Source organism: Prinia subflava, chromosome Z (assembly GCF_021018805.1).
Source record: "Prinia subflava isolate CZ2003 ecotype Zambia chromosome Z, Cam_Psub_1.2, whole genome shotgun sequence".
Lineage (NCBI taxonomy): Eukaryota > Metazoa > Chordata > Aves > Passeriformes > Cisticolidae > Prinia > Prinia subflava.
The window spans coordinates 41,420,180-41,444,592 of NC_086283.1; the positions used below are offsets into that span (position 1 = coordinate 41,420,180).

General features: G+C 35.2%; 1 protein-coding gene across 2 annotated transcripts in view; it reads right to left on the reverse strand.

The window, feature by feature from the left end:
* Nucleotides 1-24,413, reverse strand: part of FER (FER tyrosine kinase) — a 148,111-nt gene that overhangs the window by 70,325 nt on the left and 53,373 nt on the right. The window contains exons 10-13 of one of the 2 annotated variants that reach the window (XM_063421574.1): nt 22,744-22,869; nt 14,121-14,213; nt 7,616-7,819; nt 4,050-4,172 (exon numbers count right to left, since the gene is read on the reverse strand). In XM_063421574.1, coding sequence (XP_063277644.1) covers nt 4,050-4,172; nt 7,616-7,819; nt 14,121-14,213; nt 22,744-22,869 — 546 coding nt within the window. The remainder of the gene's footprint in view (nt 1-4,049; nt 4,173-7,615; nt 7,820-14,120; nt 14,214-22,743; nt 22,870-24,413) is intronic. The other variant, XM_063421575.1, reaches the window with a different exon arrangement.

Genomic DNA, 24,413 nt, shown 5'->3' on the forward strand with positions numbered 1-24,413 from the left:
GGCAACATCACAGAAGGTGAACACTAATTTTACTAATATGGTAAAGAAGGAAGAATGACTGTGGAAAGAAAAGCAAAAACAAACCAAAAACCATAACTTTTTTTTTTTGCTTTGAAGATTGTTGTAGTTAACCTTTAATTGCTAAATAGGTTGTTATAGATGGGTAATGAGATGGTTTGCTCTCACAATTAAGAGATAAATATTATGTGTATGTTAAGAGAAGTTTTATAGATGTGTAGTTATGTTCATTTAATATGTTCTTCCCATAGCCCTCTTTTGTTTCCCTCCCATTGTTGTCACTGGCTGGGGCATTTGAGGGGAGGGCAGGCTTGTTACTAGGAGGCACAGCTTGGCAACACCTGACTCCAGTCCAGTTATAAGAAAGTGATCTCCACCAATGGATGGCAAAGCAGGAGCTGAGTGAGAAGACTTTTGGAGCAGCCAAGGGTATAAAAAGCAGAGCATCCATTTTGTAGAGGAACACATGGCTGCTGGTCACAGAGACTCCCAGTGCTGTAATTTTTCATTATTCAGTCCCTTGTTGTATTTTGTTAAGGTTTAATAAACCTTTGAAATTTTAGAAGTGAGCGTCATTTCTCACAAGGTTATTACAGGGGCAGCAATTTACATAAAAATATTAAAGATTACATGAAATGACAATGACTGCTCTACAGCTATAATCTGAACAATGCAAAAACAGCCTTTGTAGATGCCAAATGAACTTTAAGGAAATGATTAAAGACATCTTGGTAACAGCACATGATGCATAAATTATCCCTAACACTAGGTGTCAGAGTGCACATGCTGCTTCTGAAAACTACTTAGAAGTCTCCACTTTCCCACAGAAAAGCCAGAGCTCAATGCAAATTAAAAAGGAATGCTTCGAACACTCTTCTGCTTCATTCTGAAGTACTTCAGAATACAGCAAATAGTTTTTATCAGATGGGAGAAATAAAACCATCATAAAATTACAGCTCAAACCAAAACAATTGAAATATTTTCGAGAACAGCTGCTCTAAAGAAATTCAAATCATTTAGCTAACACCCTCTTCAACACTGCCTCATTTGGCTCAAACTGCTGGTCAGGAAGCACTAAGTACTCTACACATTGGTTTTAGTTTACCCCAAGTATTAGCAGCTATAGAAACTGACATCCTATTTCATAAATTCATTAAAATCTATACACAATCTATGTAATATGTATTTCTTTAAAAACCTATACCATCAGTTTCCTGTCACTCAATACTTTTCTTAGTTTGAACAGTCACTCTTCCGATTACTTCACATAACATATCAGAATGGAAGTAGAAAGGTTTACTAACTCTAAAGAAGTTTAGTTTAGTTTAGAGTTTAGAGTCTAATATAACTCTAAAAGAATGTTACCCTCTTGAATATTATGACTGATGCATACCAGGACAAGATAAGTCATATGTAAAAACAGATGCACCCTGTGGATTTTATGGATAGATGCCAATTACTTGCATCATTTTTGGGAAACCTGAGCAGCTAAAGTAGTTGTGCACTACCACTCAAATCAACCATGAACTAGCACAATCCTAGAGGAAATACTATTATTTTCACTAATTTTTAGTTAATACTAAGTTTAGCATAAGATACTAAGACTAACTCAGGTCAACAAGCCCAAGGAGGAGTAGACCTACTTCATTTTCCCCCTGAAAGAAGAAAAACAAAAGACCTGTTGGAGGTTAGGATTCTCCCTTTTGTTTTCTTTCTCTTAGGGAATTTTCTCCCATTTTGTTGCTGAAAGATAATAACAAGTGGATACTTAACAGAGACAGAAGAAGTTGTCTCAGGAAGGGTGCAGCTGGCTACTCTCTTATCTGAGGGTTTCTCCAAAGGGCAGGATACTCCAAAGGGATACTATGAGAATTTGGCTAGGAAATAAAGGGGGCTGGGGCAGCTAGGAGCTCCCTCTTGCTCTCTTGGCTACAGACGGGAATGGTTGGAGCTGCTGCTTCGGGGGGAATTCGCTGTTGCCACCAGAGTGGTAATGATGAAATGACCAGGAACACCAATTGGCAATATGTTTCTTCTACAAGACATGCATTAGAAAAATTATTTGGCTATAGTTACACAAGACTATAGATAAATTAAAACTTAACTCTATGAAAAAATGATACAAATTTTAAAAATAAGGCAGGTATAAGAAACTCCCTATCTTCAAAGTAAGTAACAGAGAATGAAGAGATACTGTTTTACAGATTATGTATTCCAGTTTAATAGACAATAACTAAGACTATGTGACAATATACTGTATTATCCTTTTACTTTTGCCAAAACAGGGCTACTCTCACAGTATGTAGTCAGGAAACAGAAAGAGCATTACATATTTAAAACAAACATGTTATTAAAGAGAAAATTGCAAAGAATTTTTAAAAGATTTCACTTTGAGCTTGACTATTCCTTATTTGTAGCTTAAACCATTTATATCAGAAAGAACTAATCACATATCAAAATTAATGTCCTATTTTCCTATTTAATGTCCTTTGTCATGTGATCTACAATGAATGTAAGCGATAACTTATGTTCAATGAAGCATCAGTTTGGTAATCAGCAAGATATTAACAAAAATATGTATTTCCCATTCTTAAAAGTTTAAAATTATATAGAATAGTTAAGTGCCAATTAAGTATAAGTTTGAGAAAAAGAACATGATTGACTTTCTTAGGATTGTCAGCAGGAAAGAAGTAGGACCCTTGTGAGAAATGATGCTCACTTTTAAAATTTTAACCGTTTATTAAAGCTTAACAAAACACAACAGAGGACTGACTAAGGAAAAAGAGCAACAGTGGAAACATGGAACTAAACTGCCATGTGCTCACCCACAAAACGGCTGCTCCACCTTTTATACCCCTGGCCTGACCTTCGTGACCCTGGCCCCTCCCAAACTCTGCCAATCAACTCTTCCTTGCCTTCCATTGGTGGAGGCTGCCGTCTTGCAACTTGACTGGAGGCCAGGTGCTGCCATGCCCCGCCTCCTTCCGCCAGCCTGCCCTCCCCCAAGTGCCCCCTGCAAGGGGCGCAGGCACAGCGCTCCCTCTACATGTCCCGAGTACCAAGGCCTTCCCTTGGCAACCATGCAGGGAGAAAGGGACTGTGGAGAGAACAGAGCACATCCAAACAACAAATCAACATAACTATACATCAGTCTAACTTTTCTTTAGACATAATATTCATCCCTTAATTGCAAGAGCTAATCATCGCATTACTCATTTATAAAACCCTGGAGTAGGTAACTAATAGTGAAATATAAATTATCATACTTCCTAAAATTTTGAACACAGGCTTGAAAACCATAAAAAAAAATGAAAAAAATAAATGTATCAAGAACAAAAGGCTTAGCCACAGTTAAGATGCAAAGATGTAAGTGGAGTTGGCTTATGAATGAAATACCAACTAAATGGCTACTAACTGCAAAACTGTTGGAAGAAGTCAAGGAGACTCTTAAAACACTGATACAGTTTAACACTTAGTTCTTTTTTTTTCCATCCTGAAAGACTTTCTGCAATACCTTCCTGACTAAAAAGGGAATTTTTGTTTTAAATTTTCATTGATGCTGGAGCATCAGTGCCTTTTCTTGTATCTAACTTATTTCTGTGATATAAAACAGAGACAAAATGGAGTTGTCGTAAGTATTACAAATTTCATGAGACCTTCTCCATTATATAAAAGAATTTTTTTTACTTTATAGAAGGAAGGGCAATGAACTACTACTTTGAATTACTTAGCATGGAAATCCAAGGGATGGATACTTGGCAAGAGTTGAATACAGATATGAGGATACTTGCTAAGAAGTTGAATGCCATTCTTTCAAAATAGCAAAAATTCGTAAGAATCAAGATGGAGAGTTGTTTTAAGTGAATGTATTGCACAGAGGTGAGAAGTTCGGAAGAGATCAGGAACAGTCTCACAAAATAAACAAAAATGAAAAATCTTCTGAGAATTTCCACAGGATCTTATTTAAATAATAACAACCCCCCCAAAAAATGATTGTCAGTTAAATAAAAGTTCTGGAATGTATGCATTACCTTAACAACAGGATTAAGCAGAACAACACCCGACTTCTTTGTAATAACTTGCTTTGTTGTGTAATGATGTTCTATGAGCTGAGGAATAGTTGGAAACCCAGTTCCTTCAAAACGATATTGACTCTGTATGGAAGTAAAAGGAAAAAAATATTTCTCTATAACCAATGGTTTAAACAAGAAACTGCAAAGTGCTCAACCTAATTAACTTCAGTATTAACAACACAGCCATAAATGTACATTTTTATAGAGTTACTTCAGATTATTTTTCTGACCTATTGAAAAGCATTTATACTAACTTAACTGGAATGATAGGAAGACTATAAATTAATACTGTATCAGTCATTTGAGGCAATATGATAAAATAACTATTAAACTCTTAATATAAATAGGCCAGCTAAAATCAAAACTATTACAGAATAAAATAAAAATATTCTAAACCAGAAAAAACAATACCAATTTCTGAATTATTTGTAAAAATTATGCAAGCAAACTAAAATATCTGTATGATAAAATACAACAAGAGATAAACAGAAGATACACAATACTATACTAATCTCATCTTCCTTCATTTACTGCCTCTTAAAATTAGTAAATCCCTGGCATAGAGTATAGGATACATGATTGGTCTTGAATAAAGAGTATTTATCAGGAGAGTCTAAATGACTTAGAGGCAAAGGCATGTCACACACAGGCTTTAAAGTGAAGTTGGGCAGGACCTTGCAGCTGATTGTGAAACACGACAGAATCTCCTGCGTTCATAAGACTCAGCATCTACCCTTAGAGAGCTTTTCCAACAAGGCAGTAGCTGCCATAAGCCAGCTTGACAACACAACAATGAACAAGTATTGCAATTAAAAAAAACTTGGAGCATAGATGGTGATTCAAGCTCATTTAACAACTGGGCAATGAACACCTCTACCACTGGCATGCATTCTTTCTAGCCTCCAGGGCTGAATTCCTTGCACAGTGCATTCTAAGTTCATTGTTTTCCTTAAGGGTTAAAGCATTAACTTCCTGAAACCTGTCATTGCTGTCTGTAAAGACAGCTGGGTGATGTCAGCTGTTTTAAACATTCACAGATCTCTATCATAGAAATGCTTCCATGGTATGAACCCTTTGTTGTCTGTTAAATAGTGACTCAGCTTTGACTGACCACTAACACTAGTTCCCACTCCTTTCAAATAAGCTCCTTCATACTTCTGTGCTAAAGATTCAAAAAACGTGCTGTCCTAAGAGTCTCCTCAGCATAACCACCATTACTACCTGTTATTTTCTCATTCTAGATCCAGCCACGTGCCCATCTGCTGCCATTTACGTAAAACCTTCAGAGCAGGCAGTGTCCCTTGATTCTGTGTATTTACACCCAATCCTGATCCTCACTAAGATCAATAACAAAAAATACACTTTAAAATGGCACAACATCAAATAAGCAGAAGTGAAAAAAAAATGATAGCTCTGAATGACAGCAGTGAAATTTTATCCTTAAAGCTGAATGATGAATTAATTTATCACACACATAGTTGTATCAAGATTAGCCTTTAAAGTAAGAGTAAAACCAGACACTGAACCCTTAGACAACTAAAGGATTGCTGTTGAAACAGATATCCTACTCTAATCCTCACTAACTGAATCAGAACAAAATATGGAGACCTGTCAATGATCCAAGAGTGTGGTTTGACCAGTCAGAGACCCAATTCCACATTGTTCATACCAATGTAAACAAACAAATCTTTTATACTAAACTCTCCTTAAACTTGCCTACAAAAATGTTTATGAATAAATCCCTCACTATATGACCCAAACACTCCCAACACCTACTTTCTAGAGATTAATAAGCTTGTTCTCATTCTCAGAAAATTCACCCCATAGGAATGCATAGCGAGTACCAAACATCTTTAAGAAAATAAAAGTGTTAACTTCCATACCTGACAAGAAAATCTACAACAAATTAATCTCAAGAGCAGATGAACATAATGCGCTATTAGTAAATGTACAAGCAGATGGATAGATATCTTGACCTGACAATGCTGGGACTGTCCAAGCTATGCAAGATTACACTGTATCAGTCTTACACTCCAAACTGCTAAGAGAAAGTACAAAATTATGTAGAGAGAGATAGCTTGTTTTGTTTTGTTGGAAACCACCTCCCCTACTCCCCTACCACAGACAAAAGAAGAGTCAGCTTACAGGTAGGCCCCAAAGTAATACTTGGAACTTGGACTTGAAAGTCCAGTCTATCTTTTTGAAGATCTACTTGCCACATACAATGATCTGCACAGAGTTATTTCAGTTAGACCATGTATATAATGTGGATTTATTTCTACTGGGTTAGATCAGTGAGCACAAAGCATCTTCTAAGACTCTAGGTACAGGTAATTTTACTGCTTTTATTTTCTCATTTAGCATTCTAATACATCAAAATACTTTAATGTCATAAAATCAAAATAAAATGAACACTGATTGTGTGCTCACTTCTACAAAAAAAATTCTAGGTGAGAACTAATGAACACTCTCCAGCATGACATGTGTCTATAATCATTAATTCTAGAGAAGTATTCCAACCTCTCTGAAGTTTGAAAAATATCACTGCTTCTCATTAAAAGGAAATAAACCAGGTACACAATATTGAGTTACCCCAGGCATGCTGCATCATCTGGGGATTCAGACAATGAAATTCCCTCAGTGTAATATCATTATGAGATTAAATTTGAGATTTTTTCTGTACGTGGGAAACTTTATTACAAGAGACTGAAGAGACAGCACTACTGAATCAAAACTGAGAATGATTTGCTGCAATTTCATACTTCAAGAAAAATTTCTAGCAATGTTATGGGAACTGTCACATTTTGAATTAGTTTAAAAATCTGCAAGGTAAAAAGAAAAATACATACATAAAAAAAATCAAGCAATGTACTAAGAAGAATAAAAAGAAATACACAGTATAAAGGAAGATAATAATTAACATATTGATCATTAAGTCATCAGTTTCTCCTCAGAGCAACAAGGGGTTCAGTTCTGGTCCTTAGAAGCATACACACTGTGTGCAACATCTGAAAGTCTTTGTGTTATACTGAACAAAACAATAATCAAAAGACTAAAAAGAAAGTAAGCATCTCAAGTACAAAAGGCACTTCAATTCCCATATGTATAAAAACCAACACAGATTATTTTGTTCTGCATGGCTGCTTCCATTTTTTAGGAAGATGCAGTGGGATCTTTGCAGTCTGAATTAGAAGTAGCCTAATTTTCACCAACTATGAAAATGGGTAACCAAATAACCAATAACCAAATAATCAAACGTACATGCATAAATAAAAAGAAATAATTCCCAGATTTCAAAATATTTACAGAAATATCTTGGCTTGTCAGTATAAGACAAAAGATACTGAATAACTTGATACTACATACTTCTCCTTTGTTTCCCAAAATGACCTTTACCCCTGATTACAGCACTGATGGAAATATTTCCAACAGCTTTCATATTTTCACATGAAGGTGAAATCCATTTGCTATAGTAAACTATGTAGATCCTAAATTGAATATTCAGTACTGTATCAGAGACGTACATCAGCGTATTGTATGATAAAGTGTCTCCGTTGTCCATCTGAAAACACAGAAAGGACATATTCACCGGGTTTCCCGTGGCTCTCTCGCACCAAGAAGTCTCCTTGCTGTTTTAAGAGCTCCTGGGCTTCTATTCTTGGAATTGCACCGTGGTACCAGTCTTGCTCAGCCAATGGTTTCTCAGTGGTTGAGATTACATCAAAGAACTTGGGAAAAATATTTAAGAAAAAAGTTACTATAATAGTACACTTACAGAGTTTAATTGTCCCATGAAAACTATCACAAACAACCATTATTTGTTTTATGTATCTGAATTATGTATTTCTATTAACCAACAAGATCACAGTTCTTACAGCTCTTACACTTGCACAAAAGCATATTGACCACTTTCTTTGCTATTTACCTGAAAAATCAATATATCAAAAGCAGAAGTTTAAGGAATCATCCATAAAACCATGCAATACTTTTTATCTGGCTTGCTATTTTTCATAATCCATACTGACCAATGCTTTCTCACACATTCTGATATGCTATTAACAACTGAAAATTAATCATTTCTCTATCCAGACATAAACTTCCCAGACACAAAATCATAATAATTTGACTCATACAAAGCACTTGAATTGGATAAATTGTTTTCACAGAATTTATCAATTACATCCCAAATCAATTAATAATTATGAGACTTTTTTCCTATTGTGTACCCTGTAGTGCAGAATAAGCACCTGGGTGTGGTTTCATTAGGAACTCTATGGTAAGAGTTTCTGAAGACACAAAGATTGTAAAGAATTATTTTCACAAGTTGGAATTGGCTTCAAATGAAAGCTACTAGATCTAAGTGGAAATTAATGAGTTTTAATCTATGATTTCACACATTAGCATGCCTACATTTTAAGAAAACACTGAAGAAAACTTAACATTTTGTCATTGATCACTTCAGATTTATTTGTTATGGGTAGGAAGGCAAGCCCTCATTTAAGCTGTACATAATTCAAAAACATTGCCAGAGCTCATACAAATTCTCACAGCCAGAATGGTAAAACTGAACAAAATAATGCAGAGCACATTATGAGTAGAACATGTGAATGTTCCCCAGCCTCCCAAAGTGCACCTCGGTAACAGCAGGCAGATCTACGTCTCAATGAAGGACAATCAAACATGCAAATGAGGCACACCGTTCTGAACTAACTAACCTCTGCCCTGATAAAAACCCAGATTGGAGGCCACCTATACATTTTAGGTTTTCCTCAGAAGATACTTGTATTACAATGCTTTGTCCAGAAAATACTAGGAATGGTCTCAGACTCTGAGAGTGGAAATGAGCAGACCCAAGAATGAGAATCTGTGCAGAAATCCTTGTTTCCAAATATCTGCACTTCTTTAGCACTTACATAAAATTTTACCTATTAAAAATGTCTTTGTTGGCTTCTGGTTGCCTAAGTTATACCTCAAAGGACTAGTTTAGTCCAGGATCTTGATGAAAAACTGGAGAACATATTTAAGAACCTGACAGACCCTTGTGTTCTCTGACATCAACAGACACAGAGAATCATCATGGATGAAATTCTCAACAAGAATTTCAGACCTGAGACTTGAAATAAGCACCATAACCAATAGGCTCATCACTGGAAAGACTGAATGTGCTCTGTTACAGAGTCAGAGATAGGAAGGCATTGTAAGAAAAAACTACAGTTTGAACACAAATTGCAGAGAGTTTTTAGAGGCAAAAGCTGTACTCCAAGGTTATGTGCTTAACAGCACAGTGAGCTGCAAAGATCAGAGATGTTGATTGGCCAAGAAGACAGTCATATCTTTCAATTTCATCAACAGTTAAAACATCCCAGGTGAAAGCTGTCTACCACTGCTAAATTAAGTAATTTTCTTTCACAAATTTCTAAAGGAAAGAGAAAAGCTTCCAAAATGTTAGACAATGTTATTTACTTGAACATTTATTGTTCAAAGATGCAGAGTTTGAATTGAAAGAAAACCTAGACCTCTGTTATGTTCAGAGCAGCAAACTCTTTAACAAAGGAGCATATTCGTACCTGAGAGAGAATGTTCCTAAGGATAAAACAACAGTATGCGTCACTAATCTAGTTATGGCCTTCATGGAAGAAAGTTAAAAAAAAAACAAACAACCAAACAACCTGACATGCAAATTATTTTACAGCTTTAAAAAGGAAGCCATCAGATTGTAACATCTGCTTATGCACAAACTGGGTGCAGGCTGAGGCACCATTCAGAAAAATCAGGATCAAATCCCAAAACATCTTAAAAGCCTTTATGACAGAGAAAGAGCTTATGGAAAGAAAACAGAGCATTTTAGACATAGATAACTATGGTGTTGTCTATAACTCTATAATCAATTTTCCCTCTCTTTGAAATTTGATTGAAGTATTATTTATTAGTTTAGAAAGAAACAGTGGAAATTCCATGAAGTTTTCTATGTTGATTGTCTTTCACTTTACCTTACCTTTACTTTTTATCAAATCAAGGTGGTTTTGCTGATGAAGTAAGTGACAATTATTCTTGTCTTGATTGTTATTAAAACCGCATTATTTTTATGAACAAGTCTTCTGATTCCAGCATATTTATCTATGATACAATATTGACCATGACTGGCTACAGATTAAAACATGGCTGAAAGCCCAGAAAAAACAGTACCAATGAAAGATATATATCTACTTCAATACTGATTTCAACTCAGTTTACCACTATTAGTACTAATATTTCTATTGCATTTATAGTTAGAATTAGATCATAGATTAGTCTTTGAGGAAAACAGAGGAGAAAAAAAGCTACCTGCACAAAAGGAAATTCCCACCTCTTTCCTTTAAACTCAATTGTCAGTCAGCAAGTAAATATGACAAGTTTATATTCTAGGCCTTAACGTTCTACAATCTCATTTGAGGGATGGATCTCTTCCTCATTTGTATGTACAATTACAGAAGTACTCAATGATTCATCACCCTAAAGGAAGAAACACTGCTTCCAGGATTTTTGTTGTTAATTTGGCTGGAAGGTATCAACAATTAACCAAATTGCGCAGAAAGAAAGCAACTCGCACTGCAAATTTCAATTCTCCCTCCCTCCTCCTCCATTTTTTTTGCCTTTTTTCCTCTCAAGATTTCCATTTATTGCCATATTTCACTCATGGATTATTCGGTGGGGCTGGGTGTTGTGTCTTTATATATTTAATCACACTTTTTCTTCTATTAGGAGACAGCCTCATGTATTTCATCACATTCCTCATGTATCTAGTACTGTCCTCTTTCCTTATACTGAGCCCCTTTCTCTCTCCCTGTTTAACAATCCATTAAAACATATGCTCTTCTCCAATAGTAAAAAGAAGCAGTCCTCAGCTGCTCCCCTTATTTCAAGCTAAAAACTAAGCAAACAGCAGTGTGTTATTTCTAACTCAAAAAAGTTTGTATATTATTCCTGCACTTGCACTACCAATTAAATAAAAATAATAATGAGGATAATATTTTATTACACTAATAGCAGCTCAATATTGTATTTTTGTATATGTTCAGAATGCAAATGGTTAGTAATCCCTTATTTTCCACCTTTGAGCAAAAATTTTCTCAAGGTTTTCTCTCACAGCATAAAAAAGTAGCACTGACACAAATGAGAAAGTAAAGCAGTAAATTTAGGTTGATAATTTGAGACAATACCTTATGGAATATTCTGTCTCTGTCTACCTGGTTCACTCCCACACGCTAACAATACACCATTTGAAACAAGCATTAATTCCACCTATTATCCTATAAACAACAACAACAAAATCCTGTAAACAAAAGTGACGTTTGTGTCAAGCTCAAATGTCTCATACCAAAATAAAATATGCAGAAGGTAGAAGCTGGCATTCATGCTGCAATTTGTTCAGACTGTTCATTCAGATGATTCACAGCATTTCATTACCAGTACATGAAAGCTACCCCAACTGTTGTGTTTCCTCTCCTCATTTGATTAAACTGACACCTCTTGCTGTTACAGAAAATTAGTTTGCATTTTGTTCAAGAAAAAACTACCTGAATCCTTAGCCTTGTTTCTATCTCTTCAAACTACACTTTTTTCCTGTATTACTTCTTACATTCTTACCTGAGAGCATATATAGAATTTCAGTGTAAACATACAAAAACTCCTCCCTGCTTTTAGAATGGCACATTTTCCCTATAAGTTTTTTCAGATGACATACAAAAATTAGTCCTCTCTAATTTATACAAACAAAATTCAGTTCATCCCACCAATTAAAAATACTGGACAATGTTTTTAATATAGCATCACATTTAAACCAAGATATTGGTCCATTTCTAAAGTTTTCATATATTTAAAAATTAAATACTTAGAAATACTTTAAAAACTTTAAATACTTAAAACAAGTAATTTGATAACAGGTAGATAAGATCACATTTTAGACTAGACTATATGAGAGGATCAGTACCAATCATTTTCCAAATCTGCTTTGAGATCCTTTTTTGTACTGGTCTATTTAAAAAAATAACAACTTTTTAATGTATGTTAATATTACTTTATAATATACATTCAATAATCTCTTTTAATATTTTGCTGATGGGCAGTAAGTTGTAAGTATCAGTTTACATATTTAGCAATTAAGCATGGTTATGTAGTTTTCAGCAGGAAATAAGCTGACCACATTTAATAGCTGAGTACTAATTTGTGATATAAATTCTGGCTGTATACACATGGTCATGTTTTCTAACACACAAAATCATGAAATCAAAATACAAAGCAAAACTGAAAATTGGCTGGTTTATATATTCTAACTTTGAACTAATTTAGGTGTCATTTAAGCAACAGGAAATCAAATTTGCACTTGTTATTCAGATTTTATTTTCTGACTCAAATGAATCAATGCCAATCTTACTTCTTCCAAACATATTCCAAGGTTTCACCAATCCTATCTACCGTGCATCGACAGCTAGACTTGCATCAGCTTCCATGAAATGAAAATCAGAGTGTGGCACATAGACTATTTAATATGACACTTTAAGCCAGTTGACATTTTGACATTGTCTTTCTCTGATTTAATTTAAATGTTTTATTTTGATCTTCCTCTCAAGATTTTTCTTTTCCAATTTTTCTCTAAAGCAGTTTTAGGTAAGTTTTTTCTGTGGTTCGTGGAAGCTTTTTGGTTTATTTTGAAGTCATAAGTTTTGTAACACATAGAAATAGAGATGAATGATGTGTCTCACCTACTAAAGGACGGAGGTCACAGAAATATAAATTTTAATAATTTTTTACTATGAAAGGCTGCCTTTTTACAACAACTAAAACTTTTATAAAATGAAGGTCACAATAATGTGGAGATTTTGACATCAAGTACATTTTAATATTTTAGCAAGGTTTTTCCTGTTATTTTTCAAATGTCATGCAACCTTCTTGTTTTTTCACAGGAAAAGTGTTTCTACTCTAATTTTATCTATGATCATATTTATTTTTCCATTCCTTCATCACTATGTACAGTTGTCATCTGTATACACACGTATATTTACACATATGTAATTGTTATCTCTTCCACCCATTCCGAATATTATCTAGCTTAAATATGGTTTGCTGTGTCCTGTCACACAACCTTGGATGCAATCCTGCAGCATAAAATAGAAGACTAATTGCTTCTAAAGTTTTCTCGAGAATGCTACTTTGAGCTTATATTTTAGGTGACAAGATCACAATTAAAAGGCAATTTTAAACAAATTTTTAAGCTCTGCCCAACTTTCTTGCAGGGTTTGTTTGTTTATTTTTTTCTTGGGTTTTGAGTTGTTGTTTTGGTTTGATTTTATGTTGGGAGGGTTATGGTGATCACATGTTCCACCACATCAAGAAGAAGACAGAGAATGTTTTCAAGTAAAATCTGACACATCCCTAGTAGGTGCTCAAGGATTCTAATTAATCTTGCAATCTTCCATATGAAACAAACAAAAGGAAGTGCAAAAGTTAAAGAAACAAAGATGTTTGTCCAGCAAAGACAGAATTTCAACAAAAGCTAGCTATACCTCAGAGATACTCAACAACCATTTTTAGTGGGGTTTTAAGCAAGATCTATAACATTTAAGTTACTTAAACAGTACCAGCAGTAGTAGCAATAGTAACAATATGCTTATACATTGGAGCTTTTTGTAACAAATATGGGGAATACAATTATTCCAACAATTGGTAAAACATGTATGGCTATCTAACCTATTACAGAGTATTATCATACAGGCATTTCAAGAAAATCAGCCTCATTGGGAAGAATATTTTGAACAATATAGCACCAGTCTGGGAGCTGCAAGGAACATAGAAACTGTGATACTCCTAGAGTGTAGCAAGTTGTTCTGACATACATGGTATTATCCTGTATGCTGATTAATCAAACAGTTTTTATATAACATTATTTTAATGTAATTTTTGTCCATTCAGATGGAAACGCATGATGTTTCAAGACAAAATAAATCTTATTAAAGCTGTAAAAATATCAGTATGCATCACAACACTACTTACTGATGATGATCCCAACATGGATTTTGGAGACCTTATAATTCCAGCTATGGAATGACGTATCGTGTCAAATCTTGAGACTTTATCCTTCTTGTCCTAGGAGAAAGGCCAGAATTTTCAGTGAAAAAAAAGCAAATCTATAGGATAATTGATTTATTGGAGAATGTGCCATATAGAATCCTGAATTTCGCTTAAATAAAAGATGGGCTGAACTGCTACTGATAACAGCCAGGAAGTGTCAACATCAGCAGGATTAAGCTCAGATCAATTTAACCACTTAAAAATTCTATATTTCCTGAAACATTTGTGCAATTTGTGCAATTGCATTTGTGCAATTAATGCAATCATTTAAAATCATTTCAGGTATAAAAAAACCTGAAATTCTTTTATGCCCCAAAAACAAGAGACATAGCTCTCAGTTCTCCTGAAATACCTGTCATTTTAAAGGGACAACGATTTTAAAGTATGTAACAAAAAACCCCCATAGTAAAAAACTACATATGTGCATTATCATTACTTAATACATCTTTAGGGGTTTTTCCCTATATTAACAGGTCTTTCTCTAACAACAGACTACCTTTTTTTTTTTTGGCACTACTGTAAACTGTAAGTGCAGACACCGCCTCAATTTTAGATTCTGCAAGAATAGGGCTCAGACTAAAACACTGAAACAGCCTTTAAGAGTCTCTAGTTCAACAGAAGTCAATGTAAATTTCAAGGTCTCATAAGCTGACTTAGTCCAAAGACTGTATTTTTCTTCATCACAAACTATCAGCTCTCAAATTAATAACTTTTTTTTTTTAAAAAACGTACTTTTAACATGGACAAACTGAGTTTATTGCTTGTAAATCACCTTCAGAAACAGTGGAGTTTCAATGTTTTCTGCTTCACGTTTATTTGCTTTGCTAGTACTCATCTTCAATGAGTATTCACAAATTGAATACTTTGAATATTGGTGAAACTTTGAAATTGAATAACCTTGAAGCAGAAAAATCACACATTAACAAACTCATTCTAATTAGCTTTAGGTTAGCTAAACTGTAAAAAACTGATAATGAAGACAGAGTACAACTGTTTGCCAGTGTTACAAACAAAAATTGCTTCCAAGTTTCCAATGAACACCTTTGACAGTAGAAACTAAAAATCTCATAACGTAATAAATGCAGCTTCAGTTTATTCCACGACTTCCAAACAAGCAACAAAATATATACATTGTGTACACCAAATATAGCAGTCTTTGAAAATTATTTTCAAATAGAGTTTATTTTACAAGATACAGGTTAAACGTTACCTTAGCAAAATAATGCTATTTATTCAGTACCAGAAGTCTGCAATTTGTCTTAATTTGTATGCTATTGAATAAAAGAGTGCAAAAACCAGTCAAATTGTGAAAATGGTGATAGGGAGTGCATCTGTTACAGAAATACTCATTAACTATGTGCCCACTTATCCATCAATACCATTTTTATACTTTTTATCAGAGTCAAGTATTGTAATATAACAAATAATTTAATTTTTATAAAACAATTTTATGCTGAAGCCTGAATTTTATTCTTATGATGTGGCTGAATCAAACTGCTTTACACAAAAGAAAAAAACACCCAACCCAACAAAAACAACAACAACAAAACCCACAAAAAAACACCCACAGCAAAACCCAACAACAAAAACCCAAACAAATCCAAACAGAAAAACCTCATTAATAACTACGACACAAAGCCTATATTTGCTTGCTTGTTGGTTGTGAAATTAAACACTTCAGATATCTCTTCAAAAGTGAGTCATGAGATTTAACACCAATTATATGTATACTTCTTATACAACAGGAGAAAATAAGTTCCTAAAAGATGCACAAATTCTCCTTCACTTCCCAGAGTAAGGTTCTACATTCACCAGCTGCTCCTTAACAAAAAATATTTAAAAGAGGGAACTTTTTTAGACTCAAAATACCAGACTCAAGGACTGGGACAACTTTGATAAGCACTCTGTATGAATGACATACAGAAGCAAACTGTTGCGTTAAATAGCGCGAGTATTGAAATGTGGATTTAAGGGATAAACTTCAGCTTTGTTCAAAATGTAGCATGTCCTGTTCCAACTGCAACATATTTATAAACACTATTTAGCATTTCCACAGCTCTTTCCCCTGACATATTGAAATTAGTCTGTATCCTACAGGAATGAAGACTCAGAGTTTGTCTGTACAACAGGCATAACCAAACATATGACAAAACATAACTGTAGCCAGTACTAAATTTATTTATTCTGTGAAAGTATTTTTAGGGCAGCCTAGATAAAAATAAAGAGCTACAACAGTAGACTCCTACTGATTTTTTTTGCCATTGCCCAGCTGCAGCATGCCTTAGAAGGATCCACTTGATCTTGCAGGAAACCTGTTTTTCACTCAGAATAGTATATGAATTAGCATAAAGGGATTTTTTTAAATGCATATTAAGTATATAATTTTGTCTAAACTAGGGTAAAACTGCAACCCAGAACATCCCATCTAGTTATTTTTAAATGTATGTCCTTATGCACGTGTGTGTACAATCTTACCAGTTAAGTCACGGCGTAATTTGAAGTCTGATTTACAAAATAAAAGCAAATACACATCACAGCTATCTTTCAGTGATCTCTCCCCAGACACATCAAATTTTGAACCTCTCAGTCAAGCCCCTCTCAACAAAGGATTTAGTAGGTGAAAGGATTATCTCAGGGTATTAGGTAATTTAAAATTTCTGAAGGAACCTAGCAGTGAGCAGAGACTATTTGCTCAGAAAATTCATTACAATTCCACACAGTGCTCATTCCAACAGACATCATGTCACCAAACAGAACAAACATGGCAAATATGTAGTCATGACAAAATTTTTAAAGTTCTAAGACGTGACAATCAGATTAATAGACCTGAGCTACACACTGGGAAGAAATTAGGAATTCTGCTTCGGGGATGCTATAGAGACCATTATGGAGTAATATACTTACTAGCATACACAACACAGCTGCTAAAGCATATTAGCTGATTCATTTCAGTTCAAATTAATTACTTTCAGAGATATCAAGAACATAGTAGCACGATTTCTCACTTCTCACTTCAATTTCACTAGAAAGCAAACTAAACCTCTAGGCCATAATAGTTATACATGCATACAACAACTGCATAACCACAGAAAAAAGTGTACATTTTAACCTTTTTCCTTTAACTGTGTTTAAACACACCTGTGTCATGAGAACAATAAAAACACAATAAAAAGTATTATGAAAAATGCATGACTGATATTTCCCTGTTTAGGACCAGCCATGTTTCTAACAACTCCCCAGACGGAACTGAAATTTACTGCATCATAAACTAGATAAAATTGAGGAGGGGATATAATCAAGTTTAAAAAAAGATAAGGTGTGGGATGAGATTCCATCCCACTCACACCACTAAGATGCCGAAAGCCTGGGGTAGGCAGGCAGGTCAGCAGGAGAACACCTGAAAGAACACGAGGAAATTTCAGCCCCTCCAGACACTTCAGTTTCACTGGAAACCCACTGAAATGCCTCTATACTGATAGAGACAGCTGAGGACTAAAAAGGAAGAACTGGAGATATGCTCACACTTGCAGGGCTATAACCTTACTGGTATCACTGAAGCATGGTGGGGCAGCTCCTATGGAGTGTTGGAATGGGGGGATACAGGCTGCTCAGTTTTCTTTCATTTTCAAGAGGGGAAAAAATTACTTCAGCTTTTTTCAATAGATGTCACAACAGAAGACAACCATTCTGACACTCTTAATTTCACTTTCTATTCTTCTCACAAGTAACAGAAAGGTGGAAGAACCCAAAAGAAGCACAGGATTCAGGTTGGTTGAGAACTGTGAGTGATGCACTTGCTATTTTGCTTGAAGATTTCTTCAATTGCATCTTTGTATATAACCAGAGTCTGGGCTTCTGTGTCTGGGGGATCTTGTACAGTTTGAGATCCTGTGTGTTTTTGTGGATTTTTCACTACAATCTATCTTCTCTAGTCACGCCCTACAACTGATGTGTTCCCATGGACAACAGTCTCCCATTTGCCAAGCACACAGTTCTGTCACTCAGCAAAATCACTGGAAATCTTAAGAGTCCATGAGAAATAAAACAATATACCCAGCAGAGTGACATAATCAAAAAGACAGGCCGGATGAGCTATTGTCACAACAGTACTTTCAATGAACATAAGCAAGACAAAGCAACAGGAAAAAAAGGTTTTGCTTAAATTGAATTGCATGATGTAAAAGCTCAGAAGAATTTTTTAGCAGTATAAACCCAGGATTAGGGCTATATTTTAGATGTTATCATAAAAACAGTCTATACTCTTTTTAGAAAAGCAACGAAGTAAGAGGCTGGAGAGAGATCTAAGATAAAGATAAAATAGAATTAATGCTTTTGAGGGACAGGCAAAAACTAACACTACTAATCAAAGGTGGAAGATTATCTGCAAGAGACAAAGGACAATGCAGCATATATTGAATATTCCTAAAACATTAGTCAGCCATGTATGTACAGTAATATAAATAAGGCCATACTCTAATACTATTTTATTCAAAGAAAAAAATGCCTCATGAGTCAGATGTGAACTGTCTACATGGATACAGAAGTTGAATGTGGGCTTGCAAATTAAATGACAGAACCTTCACAGGAAATTTAGAGGAAATGTGATGATGGCTTTCCAACTCAGAGAGAAAATGCTCTCAGAAGAAAAGGAAATTTCAGTTACATAAAAGAACATAATCAGTGGTATCTAAAAGATCAGAGTGATATCAATGTTTCTGTGATTTGGCTAGGGAACTGGTCCTCAGAGATTTTGTGACAGTACAGTATTTCAGTACAGTACAAGGGCTCTAAGATAAAAGCAGACAGGGAAATTCCAGCAGCTACTGCAAACAATATGTTCCATGAACATACAGATGAAACAGGCATACAGACAGCATCTGCCAGAGCAATTAATATAGTTTTCGTAAAGTGAATGGTAGCTTCCTTTCTTGTTTGAAGATACACCTTCCCTGATGAAAAAGGTGCTGAACAACATTCATCTTAAGGCTTCAAATCTAGACAATGGGCAGAACAAGGAATATTTTTGGTTTTTTCAAAGTCAATAGAATTATGGTGTGAAAATGAAGTTTTGTCACTTACAAGCAGGAACTCTTCCAAACAGAGAAAATAACTTTCTGAAAATGACTGTCTGCATTAGTCACTTCAGTAGTGGACTATTAAAAAGTTATTGAGGAGAAGCCCCAAAACCATATAAACTTATACTGTTACATTAACTATGGCCTGCCAATTGATGAGTGGATATACTAACCATGAAAGTCTTCATGGCCTGTTTTATAGCTATTTGCATGTACTGAAGGAGATGTAAATGCTGACATATAAAAATTTCAGCCTACAGCAGAACGTGGCCAATATCCCTGAAGTCTATGATTTGATTTCAGAAATAAGACTAATCTTGATCCTCAAAAGATTGTCCTTTTTTTTTGTCACATCCATGGTAGAACCAGGTATCCCATAAAGACCACATGTAGAAAACCAGGTAACAATCTCATGCCATCATTACCAAAAAACACAGAGAATTTTAAATCATTAACATGGCACTCACACACAAAACCAGTTGCCGCCTGAATATAAGCTGATTACTTGAGCTGAGTAGATCATCTCTTTGGAATCCCTTTCCAGGAATTATGATATGCATTTTCTTAATCTACTACTGCAGATATCTAGAACTGTGCAGAGCCATTTAGATATAATACAGTTATTAAAAATTTAAATATTCAATGCTAATTAAAAATATGTCAAATATACAGTGAAATCAATTAAACAACATAGCTATTTAAAAATCATTTAATGATAAGGCAGCATTTTCTGTTTTAAACACAAATAACACCTTCCAAAGCAGCAGAAATGATGCATAATTGATCTACACATATTGTAAAACACTGCACTGGATGAAAATTAATGCTCTCCCTACGCTGAATTGCAGGGCATAGCCTGAAAAACATGACTTACTAGTGCGAAATTTGGTAAGAGTTATATTTTCTCAGACCAAAGGCATATCCCAGACTATGCCAGTGGAGTAATAACCTGTAAGAAAAAGAGAATTACAATTCTTCAGAGTATGTCTATCTCCTCTGAGGACCTGTAATATAAGATCAGCCTTTCTAGTTTTGATGTGTCTACATGCAATAGCCATGGAAGGATTTTCCTTCCATATTTTTCACCTGTTTGCTGGATCTATATAACCTATTACAACCCCCTACTCTAGCAACCAGTTGCACAACTTAACTACACGTTTTTGAAGAATATGTTTGTGTGCTTATTTTGAATCATTTGCCTACTGTGGTTATTTGATGAGCCCTACTTCTTGCTTCTGAGAAGAGTCATTATTCCTTATTCACTTCCCCCATGTACCCCCATACCCAACACATCAAATACATCTTTATCACACTCCCCTTCATTACACTTCTCAAGTCTGTAAAACCCAATCTACTTAATCACTAATTCTACAGAAGCTCCTCCACATATCTGAGCATTATTATTTTGTCCTTCTGAATTCTCCTACATCAGCTTTCTAATTAAGGGAGCTGAAAATATAATTGGTTACATGAAGCCAAACTCTTCTGTGGTACATAGCAAAAGGACAATTTGCATTAAGAAAAATTTCAGATAAAGATTAAAAAAAACAAAAAACCTCACAATGAGAATAGTGATCAAATACTGAAACAGGTTTCCCAGAGGGACTTCCATCACTGGAGTTCCAAGAGCCTCAACATGCATACAGAATTCTGCAGCCTGATATAACGTTAAAGATGGTGCTGCTCTGAACAAGAAGCAGGACCAGATGGACCCCCTGAAATCTCTTCCAATTTAAATTGTTCTGCAATTCTATGGCACTTCAGAAACAGGTGCACATCAATTTATACAGTGATGTAATGTTTGCCTCTCTTCTGTCTTCTTTTCCTGACAATTTCAGGCTTTTTTCTTTGGTTTCGATCACATCTAGTGACCTGGTATCTTCAGGAATGTTTAGACCTTATTTAGAGTGGTAACTCAGAGGTCATTATTGGTACTACAGGCTGGTCTGCAGGAACGTATTGTTAATTTTACAAGTTTTTTAAAGGCTGTTAGAAATAACATGTACAATTTGTAACAAGTTCAGAAATTTACTTATTATCAACAACATTTATTTCAGATTGCAGTTTTTTTCTCTTATGATTATGCATTTCATTCCTTATATACAAGATCTTGAAGTTACAACAGAGGCTAGAAAGTAGTAGAATTTTTTTTTTTCCCAAAAAAACCAGCAGTAAGAGAAAGTGTTCTGCAAAAGATTGATTAAGGGTGAAATATTTCGAGACAAAAACCTGAAAAATCTTTGGCAGATTTTACTTAGGAAAGGTTCAGACATCAGCAAACACTCTGCATAAACAGATTAATTTTTAAAAAATAATTATGAATACTACAATATGACTGATCTTTTGCTTTCTTTTTTGAATCCCTATCTATCATAACAGAATGTACGGTTAAGTTATCTTCTCTGTTTTCTGTTTTAATTAAGACTTTCAGAAGGCTAATTTTTCAAGATACGTATGAAATATCAGGGAATGTCACCTTCCTCTTTTAAATAATTAGTAAATCTTCCAAACACACGAACACATATTACAGGTCTTACAAAAGTAGAGCACCTCTTAATGAGAGTTAGCAATAATGTTTCCAGAAACACAGTCCATTTTAACTCTTATATTCACCTAAAAGCTTTCTTATTTTTAAAAAGATGATATTTTCATTTCACTAAATTATCAAGAATGTCAACAGTCCTTTAGAGAAAAAGATGACTAACTGTGCCTCAATACCTAAGCAGAGGCACTGAGATCTTGCATAAAAATTGGTTTTGTGGAAGGAAGATGTAGCGAGCCAAAGGCTTTTGCAATGCAGATAGGCTCCTGAAAGTAAGTATTCTTTAATGATTGTATCTCTACACCACTAAATCCTAAGACACCTTTATTCATTGATCACATAATGATGTCAAGTAAATGACACCTGATTTCAATAAAGGCAATTTAACAAACCAATTAAGACTTTTGAAAGCTTACAGACAAATTTAGAACAAATAAATACTTCTAAAAAATTAAGTTTAAATGCTATTACCTTACTAACTGTGGAAACATGTAACAGGAACATTAAGACCTCCATCCTTTAAAAACCTCAGGCTGTTCTGTACATTTTCAGATATGAACTGTTTCACTGATTTCAAGAGCATTGCTGTTAATCAACAATGCCATTAACTGAATGTACAAAAATTATTAATTCTCAAACCATCATTTTACTTGTTTCAAGTAATAAAAAGTTATGAAATTTCAGTCTGTACAGCACTTGCTACATATGAAAGGGAACTACCTCTTCATGGCATAGTTCTTCTCTTCCTTGGTTGACATTGCCACATCAAAGTAACAGATCTCCAAACATACCCATAAGTTCTCTCTTGCTATAATTCTGTGTAAGCTCATGAAGTTGCAATGGGAAGACATAAAACAGACTGCACTGAGTGCTCATAGCTGTACTGCAGTCCCTAATGTTCACAAAAGCAAGAAAGCAAACATCTTACATCCGTTGGCAGCTCATAATTTAAAAAACCAATGCCATGAAAAAAACCAATGGTATGATGAACTGGCTGCTGGTGAAAGTCAGCATCTGTCAGGACACCATGCTCAAGATTCAGGCTGTGCTGCTGCTGCAAGAAAACCAAGACTCATAAGTCAAAACGTAGTGAATAAATGTGCACCCACAAACCATTTCAATGTAAAAATTCTTAGGAGTATTTTTGAATCAAAGAGGCTAATTTTATTCTTTACTTTAATACAGCATACACCCAGTTGAAATAGTTTCAGGGTTTTATGACCCAAATTCTCAGTAAAACAAAGAAATGTAGTAATGCTTGATGCTGCTCCAGAGTTTTAATCAAGATAAACACTACAGCTGCCATTTGAAGTGGTAGTCTTCAACTTGAAAACCATTTTTGAACTGGTTATATACAGCTAGGTACACGAAGACTGGTCTTGCCATCACCCTTTCAAGTTAAAAAAGAAAGAAACAAAACAAAACCTGAGCTAGAATGAAGACTCTTGCTAAGATAATGGAAGAAATAGACTTTTTCTACAGAGACATGCATTATGCAGCATTACTTCTATTTGGAAAACTGCATCTCTATTTAACTAGACCGTGATAAAACAGCAACTGAGAACATCAATATTATTCTACTAGAGATGGAAATTAGTGTAGAAAATAAATTTTATGTCCTGAAGTTTTCATACACTCATTTATTCACAAAAACTGTAAAGGTAGAGAGTGGTTTTGGCACTCGTTAAAAAATTATGGTATTCTGTAATGGCACTTCCTCAATGCAATGGTGAAGTTTTAGGTGTGCAGTAGTTAGCTTCAGTTTTAAAAAACTGTTGGGGGTTAGATTTGGTTTTTTTTTCTTCTCACAGAATTTCTTCCCATAAGTTTCCAAGAAGCCTTAATGACTACTTAGTCAGAACAAAAAGGGGTACTTGAGGGATATGGCAGCACGAGGCTACACCTATTGTTTCTGAGTCCCTGGGAGTGTCCCTCAGAGGGGAGAGATGATGAGCTTTGGGAAAGGCAAAAAGACAGATCTGGGGAAGGGGGAAGCACTCTTGCTCTCAGCGCCGAGGAGGACGGTCAGGCTGCCCTCTGCCTCTGCCTCGTCCTGGGAAATCTATCGTCATCTGCTCCTGTTCCCGGGAATCCTGAGCTCGCTTTCTCCAGCCTCCCCCCACCGCCGCTGCTTCTTCGGAGCTTTGAGGTTCCCCTGCTACTCTGTAGCCCTGCCCTGCCCAGCCCTGCCGGGACACCCCTGCTGCTCCAGCTGCCAGCGCAGAGCTCCTCATCTCATCCACCAGCCCGGGACTTTCCTTCCTTCCAGTTCGGCCTCTCGGAGTCCTGCAGGGGCACCGAGATCAAACTGCTCTGGGCTTTTGTAAAAGAAAGCCCTCAAGGTTCTTGGTTCTGTTTATTATTGATGCTGTAGTTGTTGTTTGTTTGTCGTTTTGTCATATATACTAGTAAAGAACTGTTATTCCTACCCCATACCTCTTCCTGAAAGCTCCTTTAAATTTTTTTTAATCGGAATAATTTGGAGGGAGGGGATTTGAATTCTCCATCTCTAGGGGAGGTCCTGCCCCTTCCTAGCAGATATCTGTCTTTCAAACCAAGACAAAAACTTAACATCAATTTTTTCACACCGGTAAATAT